General features: G+C 36.1%; 1 protein-coding gene and 1 pseudogene across 5 annotated transcripts in view; one reads left to right on the plus strand and one right to left on the minus strand.

Moving 5' to 3' along the window:
- The window catches only part of AOPEP (aminopeptidase O (putative)), a 296,802-nt gene that overhangs the window by 16,193 nt on the left and 253,612 nt on the right, over positions 1 to 26,997 (plus strand). For all 5 annotated transcript variants that reach the window (XR_010622734.1, XM_065745670.1, XM_065745673.1 and 2 more), the window contains exons 3-4: positions 1,961 to 2,117; positions 5,336 to 5,584. Coding sequence is in view for 4 of the 5 variants with exons in the window: in XM_065745670.1 (XP_065601742.1) it covers positions 1,961 to 2,117; positions 5,336 to 5,584 (406 nt within the window). In the remaining variant the exon portion in view is untranslated. The remainder of the gene's footprint in view (positions 1 to 1,960; positions 2,118 to 5,335; positions 5,585 to 26,997) is intronic.
- LOC136054408 (5S ribosomal RNA) lies at positions 341 to 460 on the minus strand (annotated as a pseudogene).

The following is a 26,997-nucleotide window of genomic DNA, read 5'->3' on the forward strand; positions in this document are numbered from 1 at the left end:
GCTGCTGTTGTCTTCAATATTAGCAGGCTTGGCCTCTAGCAAAGTTTGTATCAATGAAACTCCAAATTATTCTACTCTCAAGAGTCCGTTTTTCTTTTCAAAATAATAAACTCGTACTGTTCTGGGCCATGTCTTTCACTCAAAATGGAATTTGCTTGTGTTTGCTCCTTCCTTGCTTTGGTAAATTAAAAAAAAAAAAGAGAGAATTTGGTAAAGCAGTTATCCTCTGTTTCAAATATGTTTGGAGCAAATAAGTTCCTTCTGTTCACATATGTCATGGTTTTGTGGTGTTGTTGATATTTCACATCATGACATCATGTGGTGTCTTGGGAGTTTGAAAAGCCTACAGCACCCGATATTCCCAGGAGGTCTCCCATCCAAGTACTAACCAGGCCTGACGCTGTTTAAGCTTTTGAGATCAGACAAGATCAGGCATTGCCAGAGTGGTGTAGCTGTAGACAGTTTTGTTGTTCTTCAGTAGCTCGGCTCTTAGGAGCATGAGCATCTACCTGAAGAGCAAAAGAGCTGTTGTGAGATTAAGAAAATTAATGGAATGTAAGTTCAGCTGACAATACTGATCAGAGCTTTTTGATGGTAGTGGTAGATTTTGCCAAAAGTGGAATACAGTGAGAGTGTAAGTGCGTATAAAAGGCAGAGGCTTTTTGTGGCAGATAAAGCCCAAACCTCTTAAAAGACCTTATAAACACTATTATTATACTAAATGGTAGGTAACAAAATTTGTCAAAGCTGAGCAGTAAGGTTTTTTAACTTGTCCTTTCTTTGGACAACTTGACTTTCTAGTGTCATTAAGTTAGGATATAATTACCAGTTCCTTTCATTCCCCTGTGCCCTTGGAGTCACTTGATTATTTCCAACCTCTGCACCTTTTTTTTTTTTTTCTTTTTTATAGTATTCCATAGCTCTGCTTAGAATACTATTGCAAGTATTAATGCTTTCTCAGAATAAATGAAGTTTGTATGTTTCCATAGTTTCCATGGCCACACTTTTTTGCACATGATTGTGTTGGTTAGGCTCTTTCCAAGTGTGATTAACCTATTAATATGGTGTAGCAAGTGTACTTGTACCCATAAATGGATACTTAAATCTGACCCTTAAGCTGTGCTCTTTTTAGAGGAGCAAAAGGAAAACCTAAGCAATATTTAGATTAATGGAAGGTAGAATGCCCCAAAATATCTTGAAGGTTGTCCACAAATATGTGTTTGCATATAGTAAGCATATAGGATACTGTCTTCCAGCACTGTGTTCCTATACTGTTAACTCTCATCTTTTTACCTTCTGTTAGATTTTCTAATCTTGTTATAGCAGCTCCTGGATTGTCTTGATTAAAATATTGTCTTGACTAAAACATTGTCTTTGGCAATATCCTATCTGTTTCTGAGTTTTGATTTCTAACTGCCTGGTTGACACATCTGTATCTCAGATTGCCAGGTCTGATCCAAACAACGCTAGTGTTGTTTGTTAAAACTTTTCTGTCAGTGTGGCACTCTCCAGACACAAAGAGAAGAGTTTGTAATGTATAGACAAGACAAAACCATAAGGAAGTGGTCCAGGGTTGACAGAATTAAATGTTAATCGTTTGTGTTTGAAGATGCTATGGGATTTCACATCTGATGCAATTCTTGGGTGGTAGCAGAACAATCTTTACATTAATAATATCTCAGTAACTACAGTTTTTTTATTTTTTATTATTTTTTTTTTTTTACAACTGAAGACATAAGCAGTTAGAGGAATGTTAAGATCTTAAGTAAAAGATACTGAATCCATTATGATCACGTATGACTGCTCTTACATGTCTCAATGATTTGTTTTTTCCTTCTTCAACAAAAATACTAGGACATAAAGTGAGAGATATGACCCAAATACTGAAGAACACAAAAATATCAAGTATTGTCTGTGTGCCGTGACTGATGATCTACACAAATGTTTTTTTTATTGACAGGTATCATGAGCTGGCACTACTACGTAACTATGCCAATGCCAGCATCCACTTTCACTATTGCTGTGGGATGCTGGCAGGAGGTTAGACAGCAGTGCTTCACAGCTGCCATCCAGACAGAAAATGAGTTTCCCATGCCATTTGCACAAGCTGATTTCAGGTTGGTGTTTGGAATATTGTTGATAAGTGCTTTCTTACTCCACAGTGACATTTGCTCCATGGAAGTTGACAATAAGCCATTTCACCACAGGAATCAAAATAGAACTTGTTTTATCTTACTAGAAAAATCTTGGCAGGTAAATAATTCCCAAGGCTTTTTTTTTTCATGAGTAAGGGTGTGGTTCTTTCTGCATAAAAAACAAACTGCTTGGTGAGCAGTAGTGCTAATTCTAGTGTTCTCTGGATTTGCATCTTACATCCTGTGATGCTTAATGTGAGAGTACCAGATTCTCCATTTTTTATTACAGTCTCTTGTTGTAAGATCCTCAGTGGTACTGAACTTGGGCCATTTTGGTTATCTAATGCCCACTAGTACTATAGATCTTAACCAATGCAAGTCCCTACTTCTTTCTTGTGTAGTTCCATCGCATATTAGAGCTTGCCTGCACAGCTATTTGTTTGGGTTGTGCAATTTTGCAGTGGCTCTATGAAAGAATGTTAGACATTCAATTGGTTCGATGAAAAATAGCCTGTTGTCTAGTATATGCAGTGGCTACTTACCTGTCTTTCACAAAGCCAGTAGAAATTTAATTATTTGAGATTCATCTATATCTCTTTCCCATCTAATCAAATAGGTTCATTACATTAAATTAGTACAGGGTTGTCTATCTCCCTTTATATACTTAGAAACATTAATGGGATCCCCCTCAGTCTTCTTTTTCCCAGGTTGAACAGACCCAGGTTTCTCAGCTTTTTCTCAAAAGGGAGATGCTGCAGGCCAGGCCCTTTATCATCTTTGTGGCCCTCCACTGGACACCTTCTATGAGATAGCTGTCTCCTGTGAATGAACTTCATAATGTCATAAATACCTTCCAGTGACAACTGCAGTTAAAAATTAATTTTCTGGAGCAGTAAAGCTTGAGCCCATATGCATTCACCTTTGATAACACAAGTCTTAGGCACAGCACTTGATTCTCTCACATATTAAAGTCAATTTTTTGAAGTTCTTAAATATTTTTTCAATTACGCAATTTGAAACTTATCTTTAAAAAAACAACAACAAACCAACTAATCAAACAACAGCAACAAAAAAAAACAACCCCACAATTTACTCCTTAGATATCTGGTTTAGGGCTAATACTTTTTTCAACACTGAGATTGTGGAACTGAGGACATAATTGCTATAATTTAAAATTAAAGGATTCTGATGATTTGTAGCTTGGCAAATTTTATTTTTAAAAAATCCTCATAAATCTTTGGAATAGGAATGTTTTGTCTAACATTAGTAACACACGCCTATGAAAGCTTAAAACACTTTATAGCCATGATAAGCTTTTAGAAATTGTTTTCTTTTTTTTCCCTCTACAATTTGTTTGTTTATTATATGGCTACTTAAACAGAAGTACTCAGTAATTGTCAACCACTTGTTTCTCTAATGTACAGGATGTTCAGTATAAGTATTCATCTTGATTTCTTGCAAGAGAGAGTGTGTTTCATATTTATTTTTATGTAAAACTTTTGGAAAATGGGAAATCTTTTTTATCTTTCTGTAGCAAAAAATTACTGCAAATTTTAATCAGTGTAATGGTTATTATTATCTTCCCTTTTGGGTGAGTAAATTGAAATAGGTGAGGAAATGTATATGCAGCAGGTGAGCTCTAGAAGAAAAAAAATTAACCCTAAAAGATTTTTAAAAAATGCACATTTTGGAGTTAGTTCAGTAAATACTCATCATTTATTTAAGCCATTAAGACTGAGTAACCAAATCAGTAGCACAGGTTTCTAGAAAAGGTATGAAATTTATATCAAGTAGATGCTAAACTAGTGTCTTTAGTGTAGAGGATGCACTCTTGGGGAGCAGGAAATAGGATAACCTGAAAGAAATTACTTAAATGTGTAATATAACTTATGTCCAGGCACAAGTGAGTTTGGTTTGAGGAGACTGCATCAATATAGTAAATGGAGCTAGAATATAAGTTTCTTATCTCCATTATGACTAATAGGCAAATTTTATGAGAGTTGAGGTGCTAGCTTTCATGTTCCTGTTCAACTTCAACTCTGACAATTTAATATAAATTGGTATTTTTTTAGAACAAAAATATGCTTTAGACCACCCTTGCAAAAATTAAAAAAAAATATAAAAAGATAAAGTATTTAATAGTAGGTGAAATTTTTCTGCTTATGTAATAAAAGTCCACTTCTTTTACACAAGGTGTTTGTTTGACAGTTAGAAATTTTGTCATTTCTGAGAAGCATAGTTCTTTTCTACGTCTTATTATTTGTTTTTGTGTATCAGCACTCACCTGGAGCATGCTCTTACAAATATAAATGCTTTTTTGGTGATGCTTGGTGCAGTAAGTGTTTTGTCTGTCAAGGCATAGCAGAACCAACTTCTTGAAGCTGAAATCTGATACTAAGGTGAGGCTGTGCCCTGTAGAGAAGACAGGCTAGCAGGTGAAAACATGAAGCTGATTTCTGCTGAGATACAAGTCTGTTTGTACAGATGAAGGTGTATGACTCAGTTTTTAAGAAGGATCAGATTTATCCATCTTTCTAGCCACAACTTTGTATATTCTGTAAGAGGAATATAGTATTATCTTGATCCTAATGTGATATCTGTGTTGGTCAGTCTGAACTGATACCTACTTAAAGGAAAAACAAGAACAGTGGAAACTCCTGGAGATTTCTTTTGTTTGTTTGGTTGTTTTTTTTACTAAAAAATGACAGCAGAAAAAAATTGGAGTTGTATTGTAATTGCATGTAATAGGGAAGTAAAAAAAAAAAATTTTGATCATCATTTCAGTGGAAATACTCAATAAAGAATTTTTTTGTTGTTACTTAGTTTTTTTTTTATTTTTATACTTTTTTATTATTATTATTCACATCTATTATAAAAGCAAGTTTTGTCTCCCTCTTCTTTTTTGGTTATGCGTAACTATCAGTTCTATTGATATGTAATAATATGTAATAATAATTCTGTATGATATGTAATATATGTAATAATAATGTATATGTAATAATAATTCTGACAGTTTAGCACTGTAAAAATAATTTTCACAGTGCTAAACATGGGTGAAAAGTATGAGAAGATAAATGATTTGTATGTAGATTAACTAGCTGTAACTGTTTTGGTGTCTGGAAAGTATCTTTATGTTAGTATATTCAATTGTGCATGTCTGATATCATATTAAACTATTTTTTTTTTTTTGTTATTGTCAGATGGCATAAAGAAAGCTGTGGTCATGTGGAATATCCATGCCGTTTCCAAAATCCTGCTGCTGCATTGCAAAGAGTCATTCCTTATAGAGTCTTTGCTCCCTTGTGCCTTATGGAACGCTGTGAAGAACATTTACTTCAGCTTATTCCTCAGTGCCTCTCAGCTGCTTACTCCACACTGGGCACCCATCCTTTTTCCAGGCTTGATGTTTTGATAGTTCCTTCAAACTTTTCCAGCCTTGGAATGGCTAGGTAAATAATATTTTTACTATCACACCTAATTCTGTATTTTGTTAGACATCTTTTTATCAGCTAAATAGCATAGTCAAATTGCTGTTTATGTAAAGCTGCTGTGTTATTTTTCTTAGATCAGTTTTAAAATGCTAGTTGTTGCTAGCTGGGTTTTGCTTAGTAGGTTGACTTGCCAACTTTGTGATGAGATCTTTAGTTTCAGTGCTGTAAAGGCTTGGGAAGTAAAGTATAAGTTCATTAGACATGCAACTGAATTTCCTCTTTGCAAAACGGAAGGGCTTTTTAATTACTTCTATTAATTCCAGTACTTGATGTTAATATCATTTCATCATGTTTCATTGTTGTTGATGACTTTATCATTATGTCCTGACAGAACAAAAGCATTGAAAGATATGTATTTTGTTCACAAGTCTCTTGTGGTTTAAGATTTTCTAGTCAAACACTGGGTTTTGGAAGCTGAGGAAGGCAAACTGTTAAGTGTTCATGTCATTAAATATTTTTGTTTTTACGGTTCAATTTTCAGCTGTGCAGTAACAGAAGAATTTTAGCTCTAGTACTAGCACAGCTAGTACAACTTCTAGCAATTAGAATTCCCTATTTATTTTTTAACTTCCTTAAAAATATTTTAGTTGCTTATCAGATAGCATTTGCTAGTAGCAGAGAATAAAATGGTTTTTTTTTTATTACTGTTTCCTAGTACTAGCATTAGACTAGAAGCTTTTAGGCATATGTATTATAGCATAACACACCCAAAGTAGGTCTCCTTTCAGCCTTCACACACCTAACAGAACTACAAGGGCTGCTCCAAAAGTAATGCCTCCTATCTTACAACATTGGCCCATAACATTATAGGCAGATGGTGGTTGTATTGGCAGTATAGGTTGACCCTTCCTGCCAGTATTCCATTACATTTTGTTTCTGTGTGACAGATGTCAGTAGAGGGGCAGTCTGACAAAATGGTGTCTGATAAATTGTATAACAAATCAAATATGAAAACGTATGTTTCATGCTAGATGTTTTCCTGTTCCTTCCTGTAGATTTCCTTATTCAGCTTTCATCTTGCAATCCTCCTCATGGATAAAAATTTAAAACAAAAGTGCTGTCATGCAATAATGTATAGTTTTTGTTGAAAGTTGAGAGAGCTGCTTAGTAATCTCTTCTGACTTTGAAGACATGGTACTCAAAGACTGACACGTGTCCTTATCAGTCATTTCTGTGAGTGAGAAAAAGACTACACATTTCTCTTAGCTGTATGATAGATCACAGCATATGTATGATCCACAGTGATCAGTGGAACCACGAAGGATGCAAGATCTACACACAGAAAAAGGAAAAAAAAACCCAACAAAACGGAGTGAGACGTGTAGGACAAAATGATAATACTGAGTAGGAGCAATCTTCAAGATTCTGTTTTTGGAATATTACTGCTCTTTGGGAAGATGGCAGTGCTTCCTCTGCACTGTACCTTTCCCAGAATTTGTAGGAAAAGGATGCCTTGAGGCTGTTCTGTTGCAAAACCATCTGTGATTATCTGAATCCAGACTGTCTGTTTAGAATTTGTAATAATGCTTTCTTTGTGAAGGAGATGAGAAACCTCTGCATGTATTTCCTTATGCTTCTTCTAATGACTGTTCATTCCAAGTGATCCCTATCATTGAATGTAAGTAAAGGATGAAAGAAGGAGCATGGATATTTCCTAATGCTTTCCATTCATCAGTTCTTCAAGCCAAGCACATTGAATTTTTTTTTAATTGAAATAAAGGGGTAATTTAAGTTATTTAAATGTCAAGCTGTTTGGACAGCAAAGGGAATTATTAAGTGACTCATAGGGGCTCGTTTGTTCTTGTTTCATGTGAATTTTTTTTTTCAGAGATTCTCTGCACATAACAGCTACTTACATGGTTTATTCCTGCTCATGCAATGACAACTACATGAATGACTTCAGTTAAGTCTAAGTTGTGTGCAAAACCATGCCCAAACCCACATTTAAAAAACAAAAACAAACAAATGGCTCACTATTACCTTTGGTTAGAAAGGATACTATTTACCTTTTTATTTTCAGGTCTATCTCTAGCAGTATCCCCATAACACAGCATACCACCACAAAGGGACTACCATTTGGAGAATTCTAATAGTAGTCCTGTCTGCTAGGGAAGTTAATGGTCAAATTTTTGTTATCATCTTAAGTATCAGTGCTTTAGAGCATTTGGCACTTTCTTTGTCTGTTCCTCATTAGCCAATACTTGCCATGTTTTTATATCCCAGACACTTTCCTTTTCTTAAGGAAGTGTTTCCTCAGCATTTTAGGGTGGCTTAAAATGATGACAGTTCTGCACAGAGTGACCTAATTAGGTTTTTTAAGCTGTCTATTCCAGCAGCTGCTACTGTGTGTTAGTTGCATTTCCCGTGAAGTCTGACTTTATGGGAAAAACTGTGCTTGAAAGCTTGTACATATTACTTATGTTTTCTTTATTACATCTTTTTCTGTCTTTTAAAATTTGCTCTTTATTTTTGTATGAAAACAAAATCTTGATTGCATATAATAATTGCAGTCATTTTTTCTTGCTTCCTGTGTGTCTTTGAAGTCAAAAACTTAATTTGGCATTCTTTCTTGATATCATTATATTTTTGTTGAAGTGACTCAGTACAGCTTCTCAGAAATTTATGCTAGTAGAAGAATGTGATCCAGATAGCTTCATTAGTGATGCTACGTTAAACTCTACATTTAAAAAAAGAAAAAAGAATAAAGCATGTGGAGCAAATTGAAATAGCTTAAAATTTAGAAATTTAGTGTTTTCTGCAGAACTTTGAGAGTTGCACAAATGCCTAAACAACATTTCTTTTTTCTCACTTTCACAAGGTAGAGAATTGGAGGAAAAAGGGGTAGGAAACACATGAGACTGTGAAGATCTTAGAACTTCTAACTAGATTGTTCAGGGAAGAGATACCTGACCTCATATTACACCAAAAGATAGACATCATTTGTATGCTCTGAGGACTAACAGGCTAGAAGAGAGAGATTAAAAGTAGCTCCTCAGTGTTGGTGGTGTTAGTGATGACCCTTAGGAATTGAGTGTAGGCTTTTCTGGCATATAAATACTATGGTTGCACATGTGAGCCAGTAAAGTTACTCAAGTGAAAAAAAACTTGCTGAAAGAATTCAAATGAAAAACAGGGTCTGTGTGTTCCTGGGTGTGTTCAGTCTCTTCATTCCCAAACCAGTTTTGTTGATCCCATTTGAAAGCCAGTATTTCAAAATCTCTTCCTACTGATCTTCAACTCTTTAATTTCCTTTTGTTTTGGCAGAACCTAAAGAGATTCTGATTTTCTTGTTCTTTTTCATTGGCAAATTTTCTTTCTTTTATATATAGTCTCTAATCTTTTGTGCCACCCGAATATGTGTTTGCATCTTGACCCTCTTGCACTGTTATAAGTCCTCTTTTTCCATGGAAGTCATTATTGCTTCCTTGCTAACCATGGCAAGCTTTCACAGTCACACTAATCTTTTGCATTTTTTGTGCCTTATAAACTGTTTACCATCCTTATACTTTGTCATGGTAAATTCACTGATACTTATTTTACTTCCTTGGTAGTTGAGAGCTTTTATTTTCATTGGGTTGGAGGACCTCTTTAGAAACAATAGACCTCAAGAATTCTTTCTTTTTTGTTTGCAGCACACATAATTTACATAACATGAGATTACTACTTTTTGTGTTTAAATTTTAAAATGGGCACTTGCACGTTAAAAAAATGTATAGGCCAAGCTCTGAATATTCTTTGCGATAGTCACATCATGCATCAGTGAGAGCTATGAGTATGATGAAAGAAATCTTCTTTGGTATGCACCTTACTCTTGCATTTTTCCAGCACTAGTACTAACTGCTGAAAACAAACTAATGGGATAGATGGATCTTTGGGCTTACCAGTTTAGTTGTTATTACAGCAAATAACTTGCAAGCAAGATAATGATGTTTTCAAAAAAGGATACCAATGTTAGGCTATTTTAATCCTATCTGAGCTCTGAAATTAGTGCCCTTACTTTTATAAAATGCCCAAGTGGTGTCTGATGACAGAAACATGGATGGTCTTTGGAATAACCATAAATCATGTGCATTTATATTGCTGGCTAACTGAGGATTTGGCAACCCAATAGACACTAAAGATCTTAGAGTCTTTTCTCCTGTCATGTAAATGGTCCTTGATGGTATTTTGAGAGAAAGAAGAGCACTTTTTTTGAAAGATGCTATCTTGGTAGAATTCTTGAGTCTTTCCAGGCATGTAAATAAGTTGTTAAATTTTTAAACTGAAAGGGAAAAAATACAAAACAGAACAAAACAAAGCAGATCAATAACAAAAAGCAGTGAAGCAAACCAAGCAGCCTCTCTGATCTGTATGTCTGCAGCCATCATTTATCCAATCCGTTTGTCTGCAGTGTTCCAATAGCAACTGGTAAGTCCATAGTAAAAACAGCTGGGATGGCTGGAAATAGTCCAAATGTCAAATCTAGTATTGCTCAGCCTTACAGAATTATGACTGACCATTTGCCTCAGCTCTAGATGCCTTTTATAAGAGTATACATTCACATAAACTTTTTAGTGGTCATTATTTTCAGTTGTGTTAGTTCACGGAAATATTTTCAAGAGTAAACCTTAAATGTGAACATTCCTTGGTCTATTTTTTGCATACCACTAGTTAGTTATCCAGCCCAGACAGAAATAACTACGAACAGCAGTTCAAGGAAAAAGAGAAGTAGCATGATGTCTGGATAAAGAAAAATGGATACTGTATGTATTTTTGTTTCATTGTGTAATGAAATTTTTCTTACATTTTTTGTTTCTGCCTGGTGGGATCCTCTTACTCAAGAAACTGCAGCTTGTCTGATAATCTAGTTTTTGATCCTGAAAATGATTTTGCATGTCCTCAAGTTTACGTGCAAGAATCCTTTACATTTTGATGAAAAACCGTATGTGCATGTTTACTTGATGCATTTTTTTGCCAGGATGATGACTTCAGTAAAGTCATTGAAATTTGCATGTTAAATTTGACTTGATGCAAGCAACTTTAATGTGGTTTGAATTTAAAGAAAGCTTATACTTAGTAGAAATATTTGCAAGTAGTGGTGCTTTGGTAAATTCTCAGTGCTTCTTTTTTTAATAGAATTTGAAATCCATAGTGGAGTCCACCTAGGAGAAAAAAGTATCAGTCCTTCTTGTGTATCTACGATATAAAATCAAGGCCTTTTTAATCTTAATTTTTTTTTCTATTTTACATGACCACTTAGGCTGAATTATTTAGAAAGGATGCAAATTACCTTTTTTTTTTTCTCAGATGCAGTTTTTTCAGTTAGCATTTTTTTTTCTTTTGTAAAATCATATGTAAATAAGTAAAGTTTGCTTGTTTTAGTATTGTGGGAATTATCGATGAAGTCGATATTGGTTAGTAAAAAGACTTAAAGTTGTAACTACAAAGATTCATTTTAATTTACATGGTGTTTCATATGAGTAGTTGTTGCTCTGGAAGATATTTGCTAGCCTCACATGCTCTGTTGCAATAAAACAGAGTTGATATAAATAGTAATCATAGTGTACCTACGTTTATCAAAGCAACACCAGAGGTTTTCCTTTTGGAATGGAGAAGGAGAAATGTGATAATAGCTGGATAAATACTTGACAAGAGAAGAAAAGTTGGGTATCTATTTAAAATGTTGGTTTACAAGAAGAGCAGACAGTCCTGGAAAAGGCATGAAGTTCAAAACTGACTGTAGACTTTATGGGGTATAAACTATAATCAGTTTTGAATAAAGAGATTCAAAGTCAATCTTCTTGCCATCTAAATATTTGGCATGTTTTATTTCATTTTAGGCTTTCTTTTCCTCAAATTTATCACTGTCTTAGCTATAGAATTTAGGTTCAGTTTTTAGGAAACGTAACATTGATATAGTGACAGAGATTTAGTAATTTTTACCTTTACTAGAGCATTAAAATTCTGTTTCAGGAGAACAGAGGTATCCAAAGTTCATCCATGTTGAAGTTGATGTTTTAGTTGTTACAGGGCAGTGCTTACACTAAGACAAGGGCTTTTCAGATTCTTATACTGGCCTGACAAGGAGTGTGCAAGGAGGAGGACCATGGTCAGGGCCTCTTATCTAAACTGGCCTAAAGGGTATTCCATACCATCTGAGCACATGCTGAATAATAAAGTAAGTGGAATTGGCTGGGGGGCAGGAAGGCACCAGTGGGCACTGTTGCTTGGGAGCCAGCATTATTCAGCTGATGGTAACTGTGTAGTGTGTTACTTGATTTGTGTATCCCTTCCTCTCCCTTCCACCTCTTGTTCTTCACTGGCATTATCTCAACCCATGAGTTGATTTCTTATTCCCTTTTCCTCCTTAAAGTAATATTAAAAACATTAATATGGAAATTTCTTACCTTCAATAGTTCTTATTCTTCCTCAGTTTCTTGAAAATATACATTTACAAAATACAGAGTTCTTTCATTTTAACTTAGCAAACAGGCTTTCATGTTTTTTGAATAAATAAATAAATAACGTCAATAAATTGTCTGCGTCTGTTTAACAAACATTTCAAGAAATATATGAATAGCTTCCTAAGCCAAATATGGTTTGATTTTTGCATCAGAGTCTTCATTTGATGTCAGTTATCTTTGCTGCAGCACACTGACAAAAAATCCCACAATACATTAAGAACTTTGACTACGGTGAAGAGGGGATCTAGAAGTTAGCTGTTGCAAAATATGTATTTTTTTGTTATTTACTATTTGTCGCCTCCCATCGCTTTAAAAATTGTTTTTTACTGTCTTGAGTCACCATAAGCTGGTGTTCCAGCATCTGCACATTTAAAGGAGAAGATTTGAGACTGTGATAGAAGCAGTTTTGTTTCTTTAATGTGTGGGATATGGACATATTTTCAATATGACATGACTTTTTTTCAGTGCCCAAATGCCTTGCCTGCTGAAGGTAGTGCCTTTGTCCTGTGCTTGAACATGTAAAAAGTATTAATTAAATTAAAACCTATACATACAAGTAGCTTTGAATATCTTTTTTCTTTTCACAATCTAACAGGTTGATGAAATAGTGTTTGAGGTTATAAAGGATAAAAATTGACTTTAACTCATTTCACCATCCTTCTTAGAGCGCTACATCAATAGCAGTTTTATGCTTAAATGCTAAAAAGGCGTTATTCAATTGACTAGTAACGACACTGCAGTTCAGATGATGTCTCTCTTTTGTTCAGCGTGACTTCTGTGTAGCAGTGTCGGTTGTTTTCTTTCCTGCATTTTTTGCAGCAGTAGCCAGATGAGAAAATGTAAATTCCATGGTCTAAAACAAAATTTTGAATTGAAAAAAAATTTAAAAACAATTGTAACCTTACTGGGTCAGCAGTCTGTACTAGACCTGTCATGTACCCTTAATTGGTCATCACTGAATGCTAATCAGGTCTGAGCTGGAGCCATACAGTTTATTTGTTCATGTATTACGTCAATCTATCAGCTACAATTTCTTTGGCTTTCAGCTGTAAGACTGATGCCTTTCTGAGGACACAAAAGAGTTGAATTTGAGTTCACAAATTGAACAATTCTTGTCTTTAAAGAGGCTTACTCAGTTACTTCATTTACCCATTCTCTCTTGTTTCAGGTAGGAAGACTAACTGGAGGACCTTACCGGTCTAGAAAGTGGCTAGTACCAAATATGAATGGTTAAATTGATAATGGTACTATTTGCTTATCTGTTTTGAAAAGTAGCTATGCTGACATTTAACAGTTTTGAGGTAATTAAGTCTGAATTATCTACACAGGCTATCTGGGTTATGCATTTTGGTTATAATAACCCCATGCAACAGTGTAGAACTGGGGAGGGATGGCTTAGAAGCTGCTTAGCAAAGAAGGACCTTGGGGTGCTGATCAGCTAGCTGTGTATGAGCCAGCAGTGTGCCCAGATGGCCAGCAAGGCTCAAATCTTGCATGAACAATGTAGTTGTCTGCAGGACTAGTGAAGTAAGTGTCTATACTGCATTCTGTTTTGGGCACCTCTCTGTAGGAAGGATATGGAATTGCTCAAGCACAGTGTGTACAGAGAAGAGCAACAAAGCTGGTGAAGGAACTCGAAAACGAGAGTTATTAGGACCAGCTGACAGAAATAGGGTTGTTTAGTCTTGAGAAAAGGAGACTGAGGTGAGACCTCACTGCTCTCTACAGTGACATGAAGGCTGAAATGGGAGGGGTGTTCCAAGAATCACAGAATCAAAGGTGTTGGAAGGGATCTCTGGAGATCATCTAGTCCAACACCCTGCTAAAGCAGGTTCCCTGCAGCAGGTTGTGTAGGAGACTGTCGAGGCGGGTCTAGAACATCTCCAGAGAAGGTGACTTCACAGCCTCTCCTGTCCAGTGCTCTGTCACCCTTACAGTGGAGGGTTCATGTTTGTATGAAATTTCTGTGATGCAGTTTTTGCCCATTGTCCCTTGTGTTGCTTCACACCTGAAAAGAGCCTGGCACCACCCACTTGACTTTTAGATATTTATGTGTCATAAGATCTCATACCAGTCTTCTTATTTCCAGGCTGAACAGTCATAGATTTCTCCCTTTTACCTGTGGTTTAGGCAGATTTAGGTTTTGATGGGTAGTCGTGCATATAATAATTTTCTGTGAATACAGCAATTACACATCTTTTTCTTGAGTCCTAATCATTTATCAAATAAAAAGCCCTGTCTCCACTCAGGAGATAGATGTGGGATTTCCTGCTATCTCTATCAGTTCTGGACATTCCTTTTGTGGAAGCAGAAAATGAAGACTGTTGAGACTGTGCTCATTTGTAATGCACAGTTATTTAAAGTGCCACTTCTAATGTATGGGGAAAAAACGCACATTAAAGAGCCAGAAAAAAATGGAGGCAATCCTCATGCCAATTGTCTTATGTCTTGCTTATAATGTATGTTATGCTAGGCATATCTAACCGCTTTCCACTCGAGAAAGAGGGATAATTTGCAGGTAATGGTAATCCTAACAATCACAGGCTGTTTCCAGTACTCACAGTAGCTATGTGTACTTAGGTGCCATCTTTTTGGCAGTTTTATGCATGAAGACTGTTTACAAGGCACTTTCTTTAGTGATTTGATGGAGGCCATACCACTGGCTGTAATGCAAAAGCTGCAGTGCTTCATTACACTGCAATGTAATGCAGGTAAAACCTGCATTGGTTCAGGTTTACCAATCCTGAACAAAGTACATGGACGCTAGTTAACATTCATCAGTTTAATATAGAGTTCCTCATGTTACTGGGAACAGCCAGTCAGTCTTAGCCAAGTTCTCAGTACTGGTGGCAGCTGGCCATTATTGTGTCTGCCCTGCAGATATTGGTGGCAGCTGGCTGGCAAGATGTACACTAACTCCCCTTAGTACCATGTTCATAGATATACGTAACAGAAGGGGACAATGAAGCATCACGTATCAGAATAGGCAAGGTCATTTGCAGAAGGGAAGGAGACTTGTTTACAGATATGGAGAAGTTTCTGACAAATGAATTTCTTCTAGCTACACTCAGAAAACAAGAGGCAATTTACTTGCATTCCCTAATATGTGCCCTTTCTCATAGGTTAGTCACTTGTTCAGGCCATGACCTGTATTTGTTCAGCTTGTTTTTAGCTGCAGGATGTAGAAATTAGCTGGTAGTATGCAAAATAATATTTTATCTATGTTGTGAGGAAAAACAGGTAAAGGAGGAACTGAATGGTGACATCATGAAGTAAAATAAATAGAAATGAGCAAAAACATAGTGCATTCCCTTACAGGTGTCTGTAAGATGATGAAGACATAGTGAACCTATTCCAAGCACAACTAGATACGTAGATAAAGAAAACAGTTTTGACTGGGGTAGACTGCATGACATAATGAGGAACAGCAAATTTCTTTCAGGTCCCTCCAAAAGTTACTGCAGTACCAGTTCCTGCAGGTTATTTCTGTCTGTTACTATTTTAATTTTGGGTAGTGTCCAAAAGCCACAGTAAAGGAGTAGGTCTTCCAAACCTACCTAATTAGGGTAAGGAACACATAGCCCTGTCAAACAACATTGTTCCCTTTGTCTTTGCAGAGTGAAAAAAAGCAGCATTAGTTTATTTCTGAAACTCGCAAATATTCAACTTACTTTTTTGCATAAAATTTCTATAGACTTCAGGGTGGGTTATCACCTTACTCAAGGCTTTTTTTTTTGTCCTTTATTAGGAATTCTTTGTGTGTTAGAATTTTTCTTTGGGGTTCTCAGAGTCTGAGCATTCTTAACTGACAAAAGTTAATAGTGGACAAGGGAGATGAGTGTGTGTTCAGAGCTTATTGCAGTGTCCTGTTGAGAGTCTAATATTGTATTGATTGATTAAGCTATTCGTTAGACTTTTTTTTTTTTTTCCTATGAGTGATAATAATGGTACTATGTGCTCTTTGGGGTCTTTTCTAAACAAAACTGGCCCCAAAGTGTCTTTTAATTAAGAACAAAGTAAACACCTACCCAAAATGGTGTAATGAGGATTGCAAAGGTTTTATATATGGGTTTTTTTCATATTTGATGTTTATTCTCATTTCCTCCAGCAGGGCTTTTTTGAATGGATTTCCTATAAGCTGATAGTAAAAAAGCCTGTATTAATGTTACTCCATTTCTTTTTACTAAATGAGATTTGAAACAGAAGCTTTGATACGAGTAAATTCAAGTCTAACTTGATTGTGAAGCAAGTGAAAGGACTACAGAATGTTTACAAACTGAAAAAGAGCTCTGTGGAAGCTATATGTTTCTCCCTGTCTGTGTTTTGAAGTCTCTCTGCTGCTTTTTATGTTTTTCCAAAAGTGTGATCGTCAGGTAATTTAATCAGTAACACACACAAGCTTTTAGATCTTGTGAAATACACAGATAGTGAATTATTTACTCTGGGGCAAGCAGTCAAGATTTTTTTTTTTTAATTCCAGAAAACTTAGGAAGAAAGACAAATTAAAAGAAAAATTAACATAAGACAAAAATAATCCAGACACAGCACTTAGAAAACACAGACTATGAAGTGACATTTCTCCACAGACATTCCCAAATATACACCTTGGCTTTTTTCTAGTAGCAATATTCTTATTAACCTACTTGCTGACAGAAAAAATAACACCCCACAATCAAGATTTTTACCATAGCCATATTCAATAATTAGTAGAATCATATATTAGTCACGAAGAAAGTTTTCCATTGGCACCAACACAATTTTCTAAGTTATTGTTATGATCTGATTAATTTTTTTTTACTGAGTACTAAGTGATTGGATGCTAGATGCCTCTGCAACCAGGTTTCAAACATCTTGGTTTTACAATACTATAGGGCTCATCTTTCTTTCCAGAAACATGTAATTTCTTCAGTAAATTCTTACATAAACAAAGCATGGTGCTGAAGCTCTTACTTTGTATAAATCAGGAGGCAGGAATGCCTTTCTTATCAGAGTTCTTTTTCCCCCAACTCTGAGACTGTCTGCAAGAACTTTCTGATATGCTTATTGCCTCTGACTGTAACTTAATCGTCCTGTATTTTAGGGTAACTTTTGGTCTTGTTTTTTGTTGTCATCTTTGAAAACTTATCTCACAATGTCTCTTTTTTAATAGCATTGGCATTTATGATTTTTTATTACTTGTCTCAGCTGCTGCCTATTTTTTCTTTTTTAACCACGCTTTCTCTAAACTACTGTATAGTCTCTTTTCTTCATATATGTTGTAATTCAGTGGAACATCGTGACCACTCAGTTAAGTCTCCTGCTTAATGGCTTAGATCCTATACTTCTATCTTTATTTCTTTGCTGTCATAACATTCTGTCAGTTGAGAGACTTCATTCCTGAAGGACAGTTTTATGAAATTCTTAGTGTTCAGCAGCTTTTTCACCTTAGTTGTTCTTCCACTTTTTCATTTTGTTGCACTGCTTTTTTCCCTTTTCAGTCCCCGCATCTGCTACTGTGGTGATTGGCGAGGGCCCAGGTCGAATTTCTGTTACTCTTGGTGAGAGGGAATAGCAAAATGTTTCCATAAAGTCTCATAATCCATTGTTAAGTCGCCTAAGGAACGCTGACTATGTTTGCTCTGATACATCATGTGAATTATGATGTTTACCCTTTTTCAGCAGTAGTGTGCTGAACGTTGACTTTAGGGGGTCTTTATGGTTCTGAGTTGGAATCATAATCTTTGGGATTCTGCACCATGTGTCAGAAGGCATCTTGTCATCTATCACTTGTTCTATGCTTTTAGAGTAGCTAATCCAGTCTACTTGTCCAGTGTTACTATTCTGACATTTATATGCTGATTAGTTAAATTTGCTGCTGAATCTGCTACAGAGCTGTGATTACAGACTTCAAAAAGTTCTTGCTGCTGCTATTTGGCTAAGCAGAACTCATTTTTGAGTACTGCCACTATCAGATGCTGGCAGCTTTGAACCTGTTCTGCCACGGAGTGTAATTTCCTCCTCCTTTCTGATTCCCTCCCCCTGTGTATCATTTCTGCCTACTTTACACATCACTGTGGTAGTCTTTCTTTAAAATTAAACAGCCTTCTGCTTCTTTGGTTAGGCTAAGAATATTCGGAGGTGAATAGTGAGGTTAGCAGACCTTCCACAAGAAAGCTTTCTATTTTCAGATGAAAAATTGCGGCTGTTTACAAGGTAGGTGTGACCTACCAAACTGCTTAAAACAGCTTGGATAGTGTTAATATGTCAGTGAAAGTACACATTTTTATACTATTGGAAAGGCTGTCCCCAGCAATAATTGAAAGAATTTATGATCTTTCACTGTTATTTTTGGAGAGTGTATGTTGAGGGCACTGGCTCACCTCTTTTGACTTTTTTTTTCAACTATAATTATCCATGAAGGGAACAGATGTTGAAGTACATGGTGTCTTGGACTTTTGCTTAAAATGAACTCCATGGATGGTATTGAATGTCATTTATGTTTTGTCATAGAGGTCTGTAAGCCTGAGAAATTCAACTGAGCTGAGTGAGTTCACATGATCAGTTCCTTTAATTCAGTTCAGATATCAGATAGTAAGATCATTATCTCCCTGTTTTGCAGGGAAATCAGATTCAAAAGCTAAGTGTGATAAGCAAGTCACAAGGACGCATTGTTGAGATGAGATGAATTTAGAAATAACTATGCTTATGCAAGTCAGTAACTGTACAAATATTTCTGGATATTATTGCTTCTGAGTACTTCTGTGTATTACTACATTAAAGTAAACATCAAGGGAAGTAAAAATCAGATGACAAAACTTAAAATATCCATCTTATGATTGTCATTGTCTATGTTAGCAAGTAACACAGTGCAGTTAGAGCTGAGAAGTAGTTTGAAGTAGTCGCTATAGACTTCCTCACATCTAGAATGCATACATTTGGAGAGGTGTACTTTGTACTAGATCATTTGTCGATCCATTAGCTAAATATGAAGCTGCTCAGATGAATGCTATTTGATCAGGTCTTAACTTTATTGTTGGAGGGGTATGGTGCACACCTGCAACGCACACTCCTGTTCTACCTTCTTGAAAAGTAATCCACATGATTTACAGCAATTTTTTTCTGGCAGCTGAAACAGTTTAGGGATATGAACTACTCAAGTATTTGATTTAAAACTCTAAAAGGTACATAAACATTAACTCCCTTGTAGCAATTAAAACTATCAATCTGTACTAAATATATCACATATAGACAATAAGGACAGCATTAAACTGTAATGCAGACAAAAGTGTTGCAACGTTATATTAATAGTAGCAAATATCCATGAAAAGATATTGTAGGTGGGAAGAATGATTATATCTACAATAAAACCTGAAATGAGATAGATGTCACTATCACACTGAAGCACACGTGCAGTGTTCAAAAAGTTACTCGCACACCATGATACTTCATGTTCAGATGCTAGGCTCTGCATCAGTTAGGATAAAATGGAGGTCATGTTTCAAGTCCTTAATGTCTCCTAGTTTCATCCTGAGTTGGCAATGATATGCAGGGCTTGAATATGCCTTTTTGAATATATATATATATTTGTACCCTAGTAGAAAACTGACTATGATCAGTGTTTCCATTCTGTTTGACTTTGTGATTCATCAGGCTTTGTTCACTGTCTTTTGTCTCCAGATCCAGATGTCTTTTGAAATTAGTTGTGATGAGTATTGGTGTGCTCATCAAAGTACCGCTAGCACAGGACACAAAGAGCCTCCTTTTTGTTACACTGTGGACCTCCTGGTATCTCCACACTCATGCATACCCATTCACACATACTATGACAATTCTCCACATTATTACTGGAATAAGTAAGATAATAATGAAATATTATCTAATGTGACTTAGTTTCAGGTCTCTATAACCTGTTTTTCACACAGAAGTTCTGTTAAACATTAAAATACAGAAAAATAGTGGCTGGAGTGTTGAATTCAGGTTAAGTTGTGACTAGAAACTGTTATCAGTAGGTCTTGCAAGCCAGTGTCAACCTGGTAAGCTGCAGTTAGATGAGATGTATCCTAGACATGGAAGAGGTATAATACCAATACCATAATGGATCTTCTACCTTTGACTCATCAAGATAAAGATACTGATGAAGAGAGTCCATAGAACATCTGTCTGGAGAACATTAATAAATCGAACAGGCCTGCTTAGGAACCTGTGTGTGGCCCAAGTAACTCCAGACAATATAGAACAAAACTGTAATTAATCCTGAAACTAATTGGTAGCTCAGAAATCTGGATGTGTTGAGCCAGTAATACTTGAAAGGTCTCTTGCTTGACAGCGATCAAATTGGTGTCAGTGACCTCCAAAATTAAGTACATTTATCTTCAGCTAACTGGAACTCTTGCAGAGATGTGTGTAGGCATAACACCAGTGGGGAACAGGTATTGAACTGGAAACTTAACAAAAACCTACATGTTTATATAACACTTGTGGCTCAGAAGTGTGAAACAATTTACAGTAAAGAGGACTTTTGCTATGATAGTAGGATGGAACAGAATTAGATTTATAGGCAGAAGCTTTTTGGGAACATATAAAATCATCTGCCTTCCAGATTGGCTTTCCATAGAATTTAGAACATGTTTATTTCAAGACTTCAAGTGAGGAGGACTTGGGTGTGGAGGTACTGGGAGGACCATGCTGTAACAAAAAGGAGGCTCCTTGTGTCCTGTGCTGATGGCACACTGATGAGCACTCTATCATACTAGCACAAAATCCTAAAGGACCATGCAAATTTGTATGATGGTTTAACCTGTGGTGATCTGCAGCACAGTAAAACTGAAAATAACAAGTATATCCAGGGGATAGATGTCATTGGGATTGAATTAATTTTGCCAAATGAATTCTCCCAGGAAGTAGAAACAGGACATACTAAATCACCTTGTTACCAAGAGCAAGGGGAATGTTGTTGCCCAGGCTTGCTTTGCATAAATATTTAATGCTGTGTATATATACATATATCTCCCTATCAAAACAAGAAACATCCTTGCTTGTGCCTTTCCCCTGGAGAAATAATCAAAGAAAGAACGATGTAGAACAGATGTTAGTTACATGGCTTAATGCAGTATAATTTATAAAACTGTACAGAATCCAATTTTGCTTCTAGCCATGATGTCATTAGTACATTACCTCAACTGAAATCTAGTCAAAGTACCCCCAGATTATGCAAGTATAAAGAGACTGGGATGAATTTTGCTCCAATGTATGGATTGTTTAGATTTTAAAGACTTTAGGAAGATTTTACTGAACTTTATACTGTTGTGTGTTTACGTTGATTAAAACAATTCAGTTATCACCTTTAGTTTACACGCACTGTGTATTTTCAGGAATCATCTACTCAAACATGTAAAGATTCTGACTATTATATAGCAAACTGGTCTATTGTATTTTTTACATTGTTGCTTTAAAGCTTAACAAAATGTTTACACTTTATAGTCTGCAGTTTCTTTTTCCAGTGATCAAGACTATGAATATATCTTGTTTTACAAATGCTTTATTTACACTGTGTCTTAGTTTTGCACAGTTTTATGTTGAAAATTGTATTTGTTAGTGTCTGTTTTCCAAATGGCATTGCAGTTTTGTTCTGATTGTGTAGTCATTTTTGTGCTTCATTAATCTTCACTTGGGAAGTACTGCAAAAGCTATCAAAGCTATCCCTACAAGAAATTCAGTAATATGACAAGAGGAACTCTAGAAAAGCAGCATTAATGGTAGATTTTTTTTTGTTTTATTATTTGGTTACGCAACGTGAGTTAATAAAACTAATCTATGAGGAGGATCCTGGTGAAGTACTATCTTGTATTTTTGTTTTTATACACATACATACCAAGAATTATATATACTGTATATGTACTATAAATATATATATAGCACATATAGTATATATAGTTATAAATTAATTATTAATAATACATATGCATAGAATATATGCTATAATTATATATATAGTATTTTTAATATATATAGTATATATACTACAACAGAAATGAGATATTGAATACACTGCTAATTTGGTGTACAGTTGTACATGCTTGTACATTTACAGGACAAGGGGAAATGGTTTCAAACTTGGAAGAAGGTAGATTTAGGCTGGATATAAAGGAAAAATCTTTTACAGTGAGGGTGGTGAGGCACTGGAACAGACTGCCCAGAGAGGTGGGGGATGCCCTGTCCCTGGAGACTTTCAAGACCAGGCTGGACAAGGCTCTGAGCATTTGGTAAAGCTGTGGATGTCCCTGTTTTTTGCAGGGGAATGGGACTAGGTTGTCTGTATAAGTCCCTTCCAAGTCTAAGGATTCTGTGTTTCTATGATTTTGTACATCTTGAAAATTTAATGAAAAGTAATTCAATTAGAAGGTCTGAAGAAGGCAACATTTTATAAAAAGTAGGATGTAAATATACAAAGAATTTTTCCGGGCATTATTATCAGATAATATTTTATTTAAAGAAGACAGATTTCGTTTTCTGGGGTATTTTTAAGTTGTTTGACGTTCAGGAAAAGAATTCAGCAAATAAATACATCATGCTTAAAAATGTCTGACATCTCCTGACTTAAGAACTTTTAGTTAAGAATGTCTGCAAAACACAAATGATACACCCTGCTTCTTATATCTACAGTGTAAATTGCTGATTAATGCAGTGTTCAAAGAGGGTAAAAGCAGGCAGTGTATATATATATTATTCAGCTTCAAAACAAATTGTTTTGCATTTCTATTAACTTTTTTCTTGCTTGGTATTATATTATCTTATACTGTGATCCTGTGCTGTGAAAGGACAGAAGTGATTCTCATTCTTATTTTGTGACAGCTACATTTGTTTATGAGCTCTTCTTTGTAGGTTGCTGTCATAATTTGTCCTGAAATGGGTAGACATTTGAACTCATGTATGAAATCATATTCTAAACAGTGTAGCTTTCTGCTGAACAAGGCTGTGGAATGTTTCAAAACAGAAATACCTTTCCAATAATAACTGCTCTGAAGGCCGGACAATTAGGTGGTCCAGATAAAGATCAAGTTTCCATCATTACATTTCTCTCTACTTACACTTAGTGTTCACATAAATCACACTGTCATGATAGTAGACCATTAAAAGTTACACGGACCACAAGTTGTACAACTTACAAGTTTGAGTACGTTTTTTTTTCCCAGTGATCTTTTGCTACTTAGAATGAATTTTAATATGCATTTCTTCAATGTGTGCAGTCTTCATTTCACTTAAAAAGTGACACAAAGATCTTATAACTGCATTATAGTAAAGTGAACTACTGGCATCTATAGAGGTCATGATGTTTGTATGTGCACTGTCCTTACTGTGCTTTAAAATCATGTCATCACTGTCTTTAATCCTACAGATTTTTTAGAGCTGCTGTTACTAATCAATCCCATGAAGAAGTCAGAATTCTCTGTAGTTTTCATTCCTCACATAACTTGTGATATATTTAGCAGTTTGTCTCTTGATAAAAGGAACGTTTACTGGCAGTATTTTGGTTATAGTTTTGTAAAGTGTTGTCGCCTGAATTTCTCAGCTCAGGGCTTATCGCTGTTCAGTTGTGTGCTCTCAGTTTCCATCAGGAACTGAAAATGTTCAGTGTTTTTCAGAAATACCTAAGCTCACCTCAGATCACTGCTCCTGCTTTGTAGTCATCTGGGAGATTTCATACCATAACTGGCTTAGAAAGCTTTGATTTTGTATAATATATTCTGCTCTTTTGAAACATATGCATAGATCTTTGTAATGCTGATGGGTATCACATGCTCACAAAGAGAGAGAACAGCCATTTGTCTGAGGTTTACACAGTCTCTCTGATGTTGTTTTTAAATACTTCAGGGTTATATTCTGATTTAAGATTTTTTTTCACAGTGTTCCTGACGATGTCAGTAGGAGCTATGCTTTCATATCTGGAGAGCGCAGTTGTTTGTAACTACATAACATATGGATCAGTGGTTAGATAGCAAGAGTGTAGAAGCCAGAGAAATACCTTAATACAGAGACATGCATAGAACAGCAAAAAATAGTTTTAGGTATTTTAATCTTTTAGATATTTTAATTTTAGCGCAGCAGGCTTTACTCCTGAGTTCAAGATGCTGAAGCAAAAAAAATAATAAATAAATGGGATTTTTAAAAAATGAAGATGTCAAAAATAGCTAGTTCTCCTTATTTTATGTGGTGCTTTTAAATTAACTCTGTATGCAAAAAGCTGTAAAAAGGAATAGTATATGTATGCTTTTGTGTTTCTTGAAATCTAAGTGATTATTCTGCTGGAAGCAATTATTTCTGTTTAGTTTATGGTTCTCTCTCACTCTTTCCATAGAAATTAGACAAAAAAAAAAAAAGAATAAATGCAGCATTTTAAAACCCAGATGTCTGTTCCCATGTACATAATTCATAGAAAAATCAAGGCAGTGTTCAGATAGAAAGAATTGTGCTAAAATAGGCTGCTGTGTGGTTCCACAGTTATGTCATGCAGAGGCAAGGAGCCTCAAGATATTTCTTTGACCATTTCTTTGGTCATGGTTTTGCTGAGTGTGTTGCTACCTGTGAGCTGAGAATAAGCCATTGCCATTTATGGCTTGGAGAAACGAGTGTCAGAGATACAGATCTAGCACTGACAGGCTTAGTATCACTTTTTGGTTGATTGAAGAGCGCCATGTATTTTCTTTTAAATAGGTTGTGTTTTGCCTGTTAAATTGTCAGTGTTCACAACATAGTTAAGAATACCAACTCTACTACTCCTTTTGTCAAAAAGAGTACAAAAGTCAGAAAGAAACAGGAAAGCATGTAGGGCAGAGGCCAGCTCTTAATTATTTCATATCTCTTGATGTTTAAATAGGCCTAGAACATTTATTGGACAAGGAACCTGTAAATACAGATGGTTTAAGATTTTCTCATCTTGGTACTAATTGGAGAGAGCAGTGTATTCCTTCAGAAGACATTAGTGAAGCTCTGCATGGTAATTGCATATATCCCTTTTTAAGATCCCAGAGAATTAGGTCTATTTCTTAATATGCTTTGAAAAGTTCTTGCAATTCTTTTGTGTAAAGCAACAGATGCTTTGAGATGGGCTCTGCTTCTGTGACATCAGTATGCTGAAGTTATCTACCTCCCTATTGTCATACACAGATGGTGCAGTCTTTGCTTTCCAAGGGTTTGATTGCTTCATGGGCTTACATAAGAAGAATTTGGCAGAGTTTACACTAGAGATAGTTCTTATGAGATGGCTTAAATATATACACATATATATATATTTTCATGTGATTCCATTACTGAAAAAGAATGCATGCATTCTTTGAAAAAGTATCAAATACTGCTATTTATTAGGTTCCATTAATACTCCAGAAAGGTGTTTGTATGCAGCTGTTTTTTGTAAGAAGCATGTTTTCTTACTAGACAACAAATTGGTGTTTTATACTTATGAATCATAAAAACTATTAGAATATATATATATAAAGATATAAAGATTCCAATATGTATTAGAATAAAGTTATATCCTGAGTTACATAGGTGTTTCCTATTGAAATAATTGTAGTGAAACACACTACATCTGAAGAAAGGAATCATAGAATGGCTTGGGTTGGAAGAGTCCTCAAAGATCATCTAGTTCTAAGCCCTGTGCGATGGGCAGGGTTACCAACCACTAAATCAAGTACTAGATTAGACTACCCAGGGCCACATCCAGCCTGGCTTTGAATACCTCCAGGGATAGGATATCCACAGCTTCTCTGGACAGCCTGTTTCAGTGCCTCACCACCCTCTCAGTGAAAAATCTCCCCCTGACATCTAACGTTCATAGGTTCATAAGGTTGGAAAGGATCTACAAGATCATCTAGTCCAACCATCCTCCTATCACTATCCCTACCCAACTACTAAATCAAATCCCTTAGCACCTCAGCTAAACGCTTCTTGAACAGCACTAGGGATGGTGCCTCAACCACCTCCCTAGGCAGGCCATGCCAGTGCCTGACCACTCTTTCAGAGAAAAAATGTTTCCTCAGGTCTAATCTAAATCTTCCCCGGCGCAACTTGTGGCCATTCCCTCTCGTCCTGTCGTTATTTATCAGGGAGAAGAGGCCCACCCCCTCCTCACCACAACCCCCCTTCAGGAAGTGGTAGAGTGCAATAAGGCCTCCTCTGAGCCTCCTCTTCTCCAGACTAAACAATCCCAGCTCCCTCAGCCGCTCCTCATAAGACTTGTGCTCCAGACCCCTCACCAGTTTTGTTGCCCTTCTCTGAACGTGCTCTGGGGCCTCAATGTCCTTCTTGTAGTGAGGGGCCTTAAAACTGTTCCCTTTTGTCCTATCTACTAGTGTAAAAAGTGGATTTCACTCCTGCTTATAAGCTTCCTGTAATTATTGCTGGTCACTGCCAGGTCTCCCCAGAGCCTTCTCCAAATTAAACAAGCCCAACTCCCTCAGCCTGTCTTCATAGGAGAGGCATTTCAGCCCTCGGATCATCTTCATGACCCTCCTCTGGACCTATTCTAACAGCTCCACATCTTTCTTGTGATGGGGGCCCCAGTCTTGAATACAGTACAACCAGTTGTGGACTGAAGAGCACAAAGAGTTTTCTCAGTCTGTATATGTAATCTGTGATTCCCTGACCCAAGAGCAAGACCTTGCACTTGGCCTTGTTAAACCTCATTAGGTTCCTATGGGCCCACTTCTCAAGCGTGTCCAGATCCCTCTGGATGACATCTTAAGTCTTTCTATTGTGTCAACCACTAAACTTGGTGTTGTCAGCTGAAGGTGTGCTCAATACCATCATTGCTATTGATGGGATGTACTGTTAATACTAGTGCTGTTAAAGAGTACTGATCCCAAGACAGACCCCTGGGGAACACCACTTGTGACAAGCCTGCACTTGGACATAAAACCATTGACAACAACCCTTTGGCTGTGACCTTCCAAC

This window comes from Cyrtonyx montezumae, unplaced genomic scaffold (assembly GCF_038088225.1).
Source record: "Cyrtonyx montezumae isolate F1298 unplaced genomic scaffold, pur_monq_1.0 scaffold_36, whole genome shotgun sequence".
NCBI lineage: Eukaryota > Metazoa > Chordata > Aves > Galliformes > Odontophoridae > Cyrtonyx > Cyrtonyx montezumae.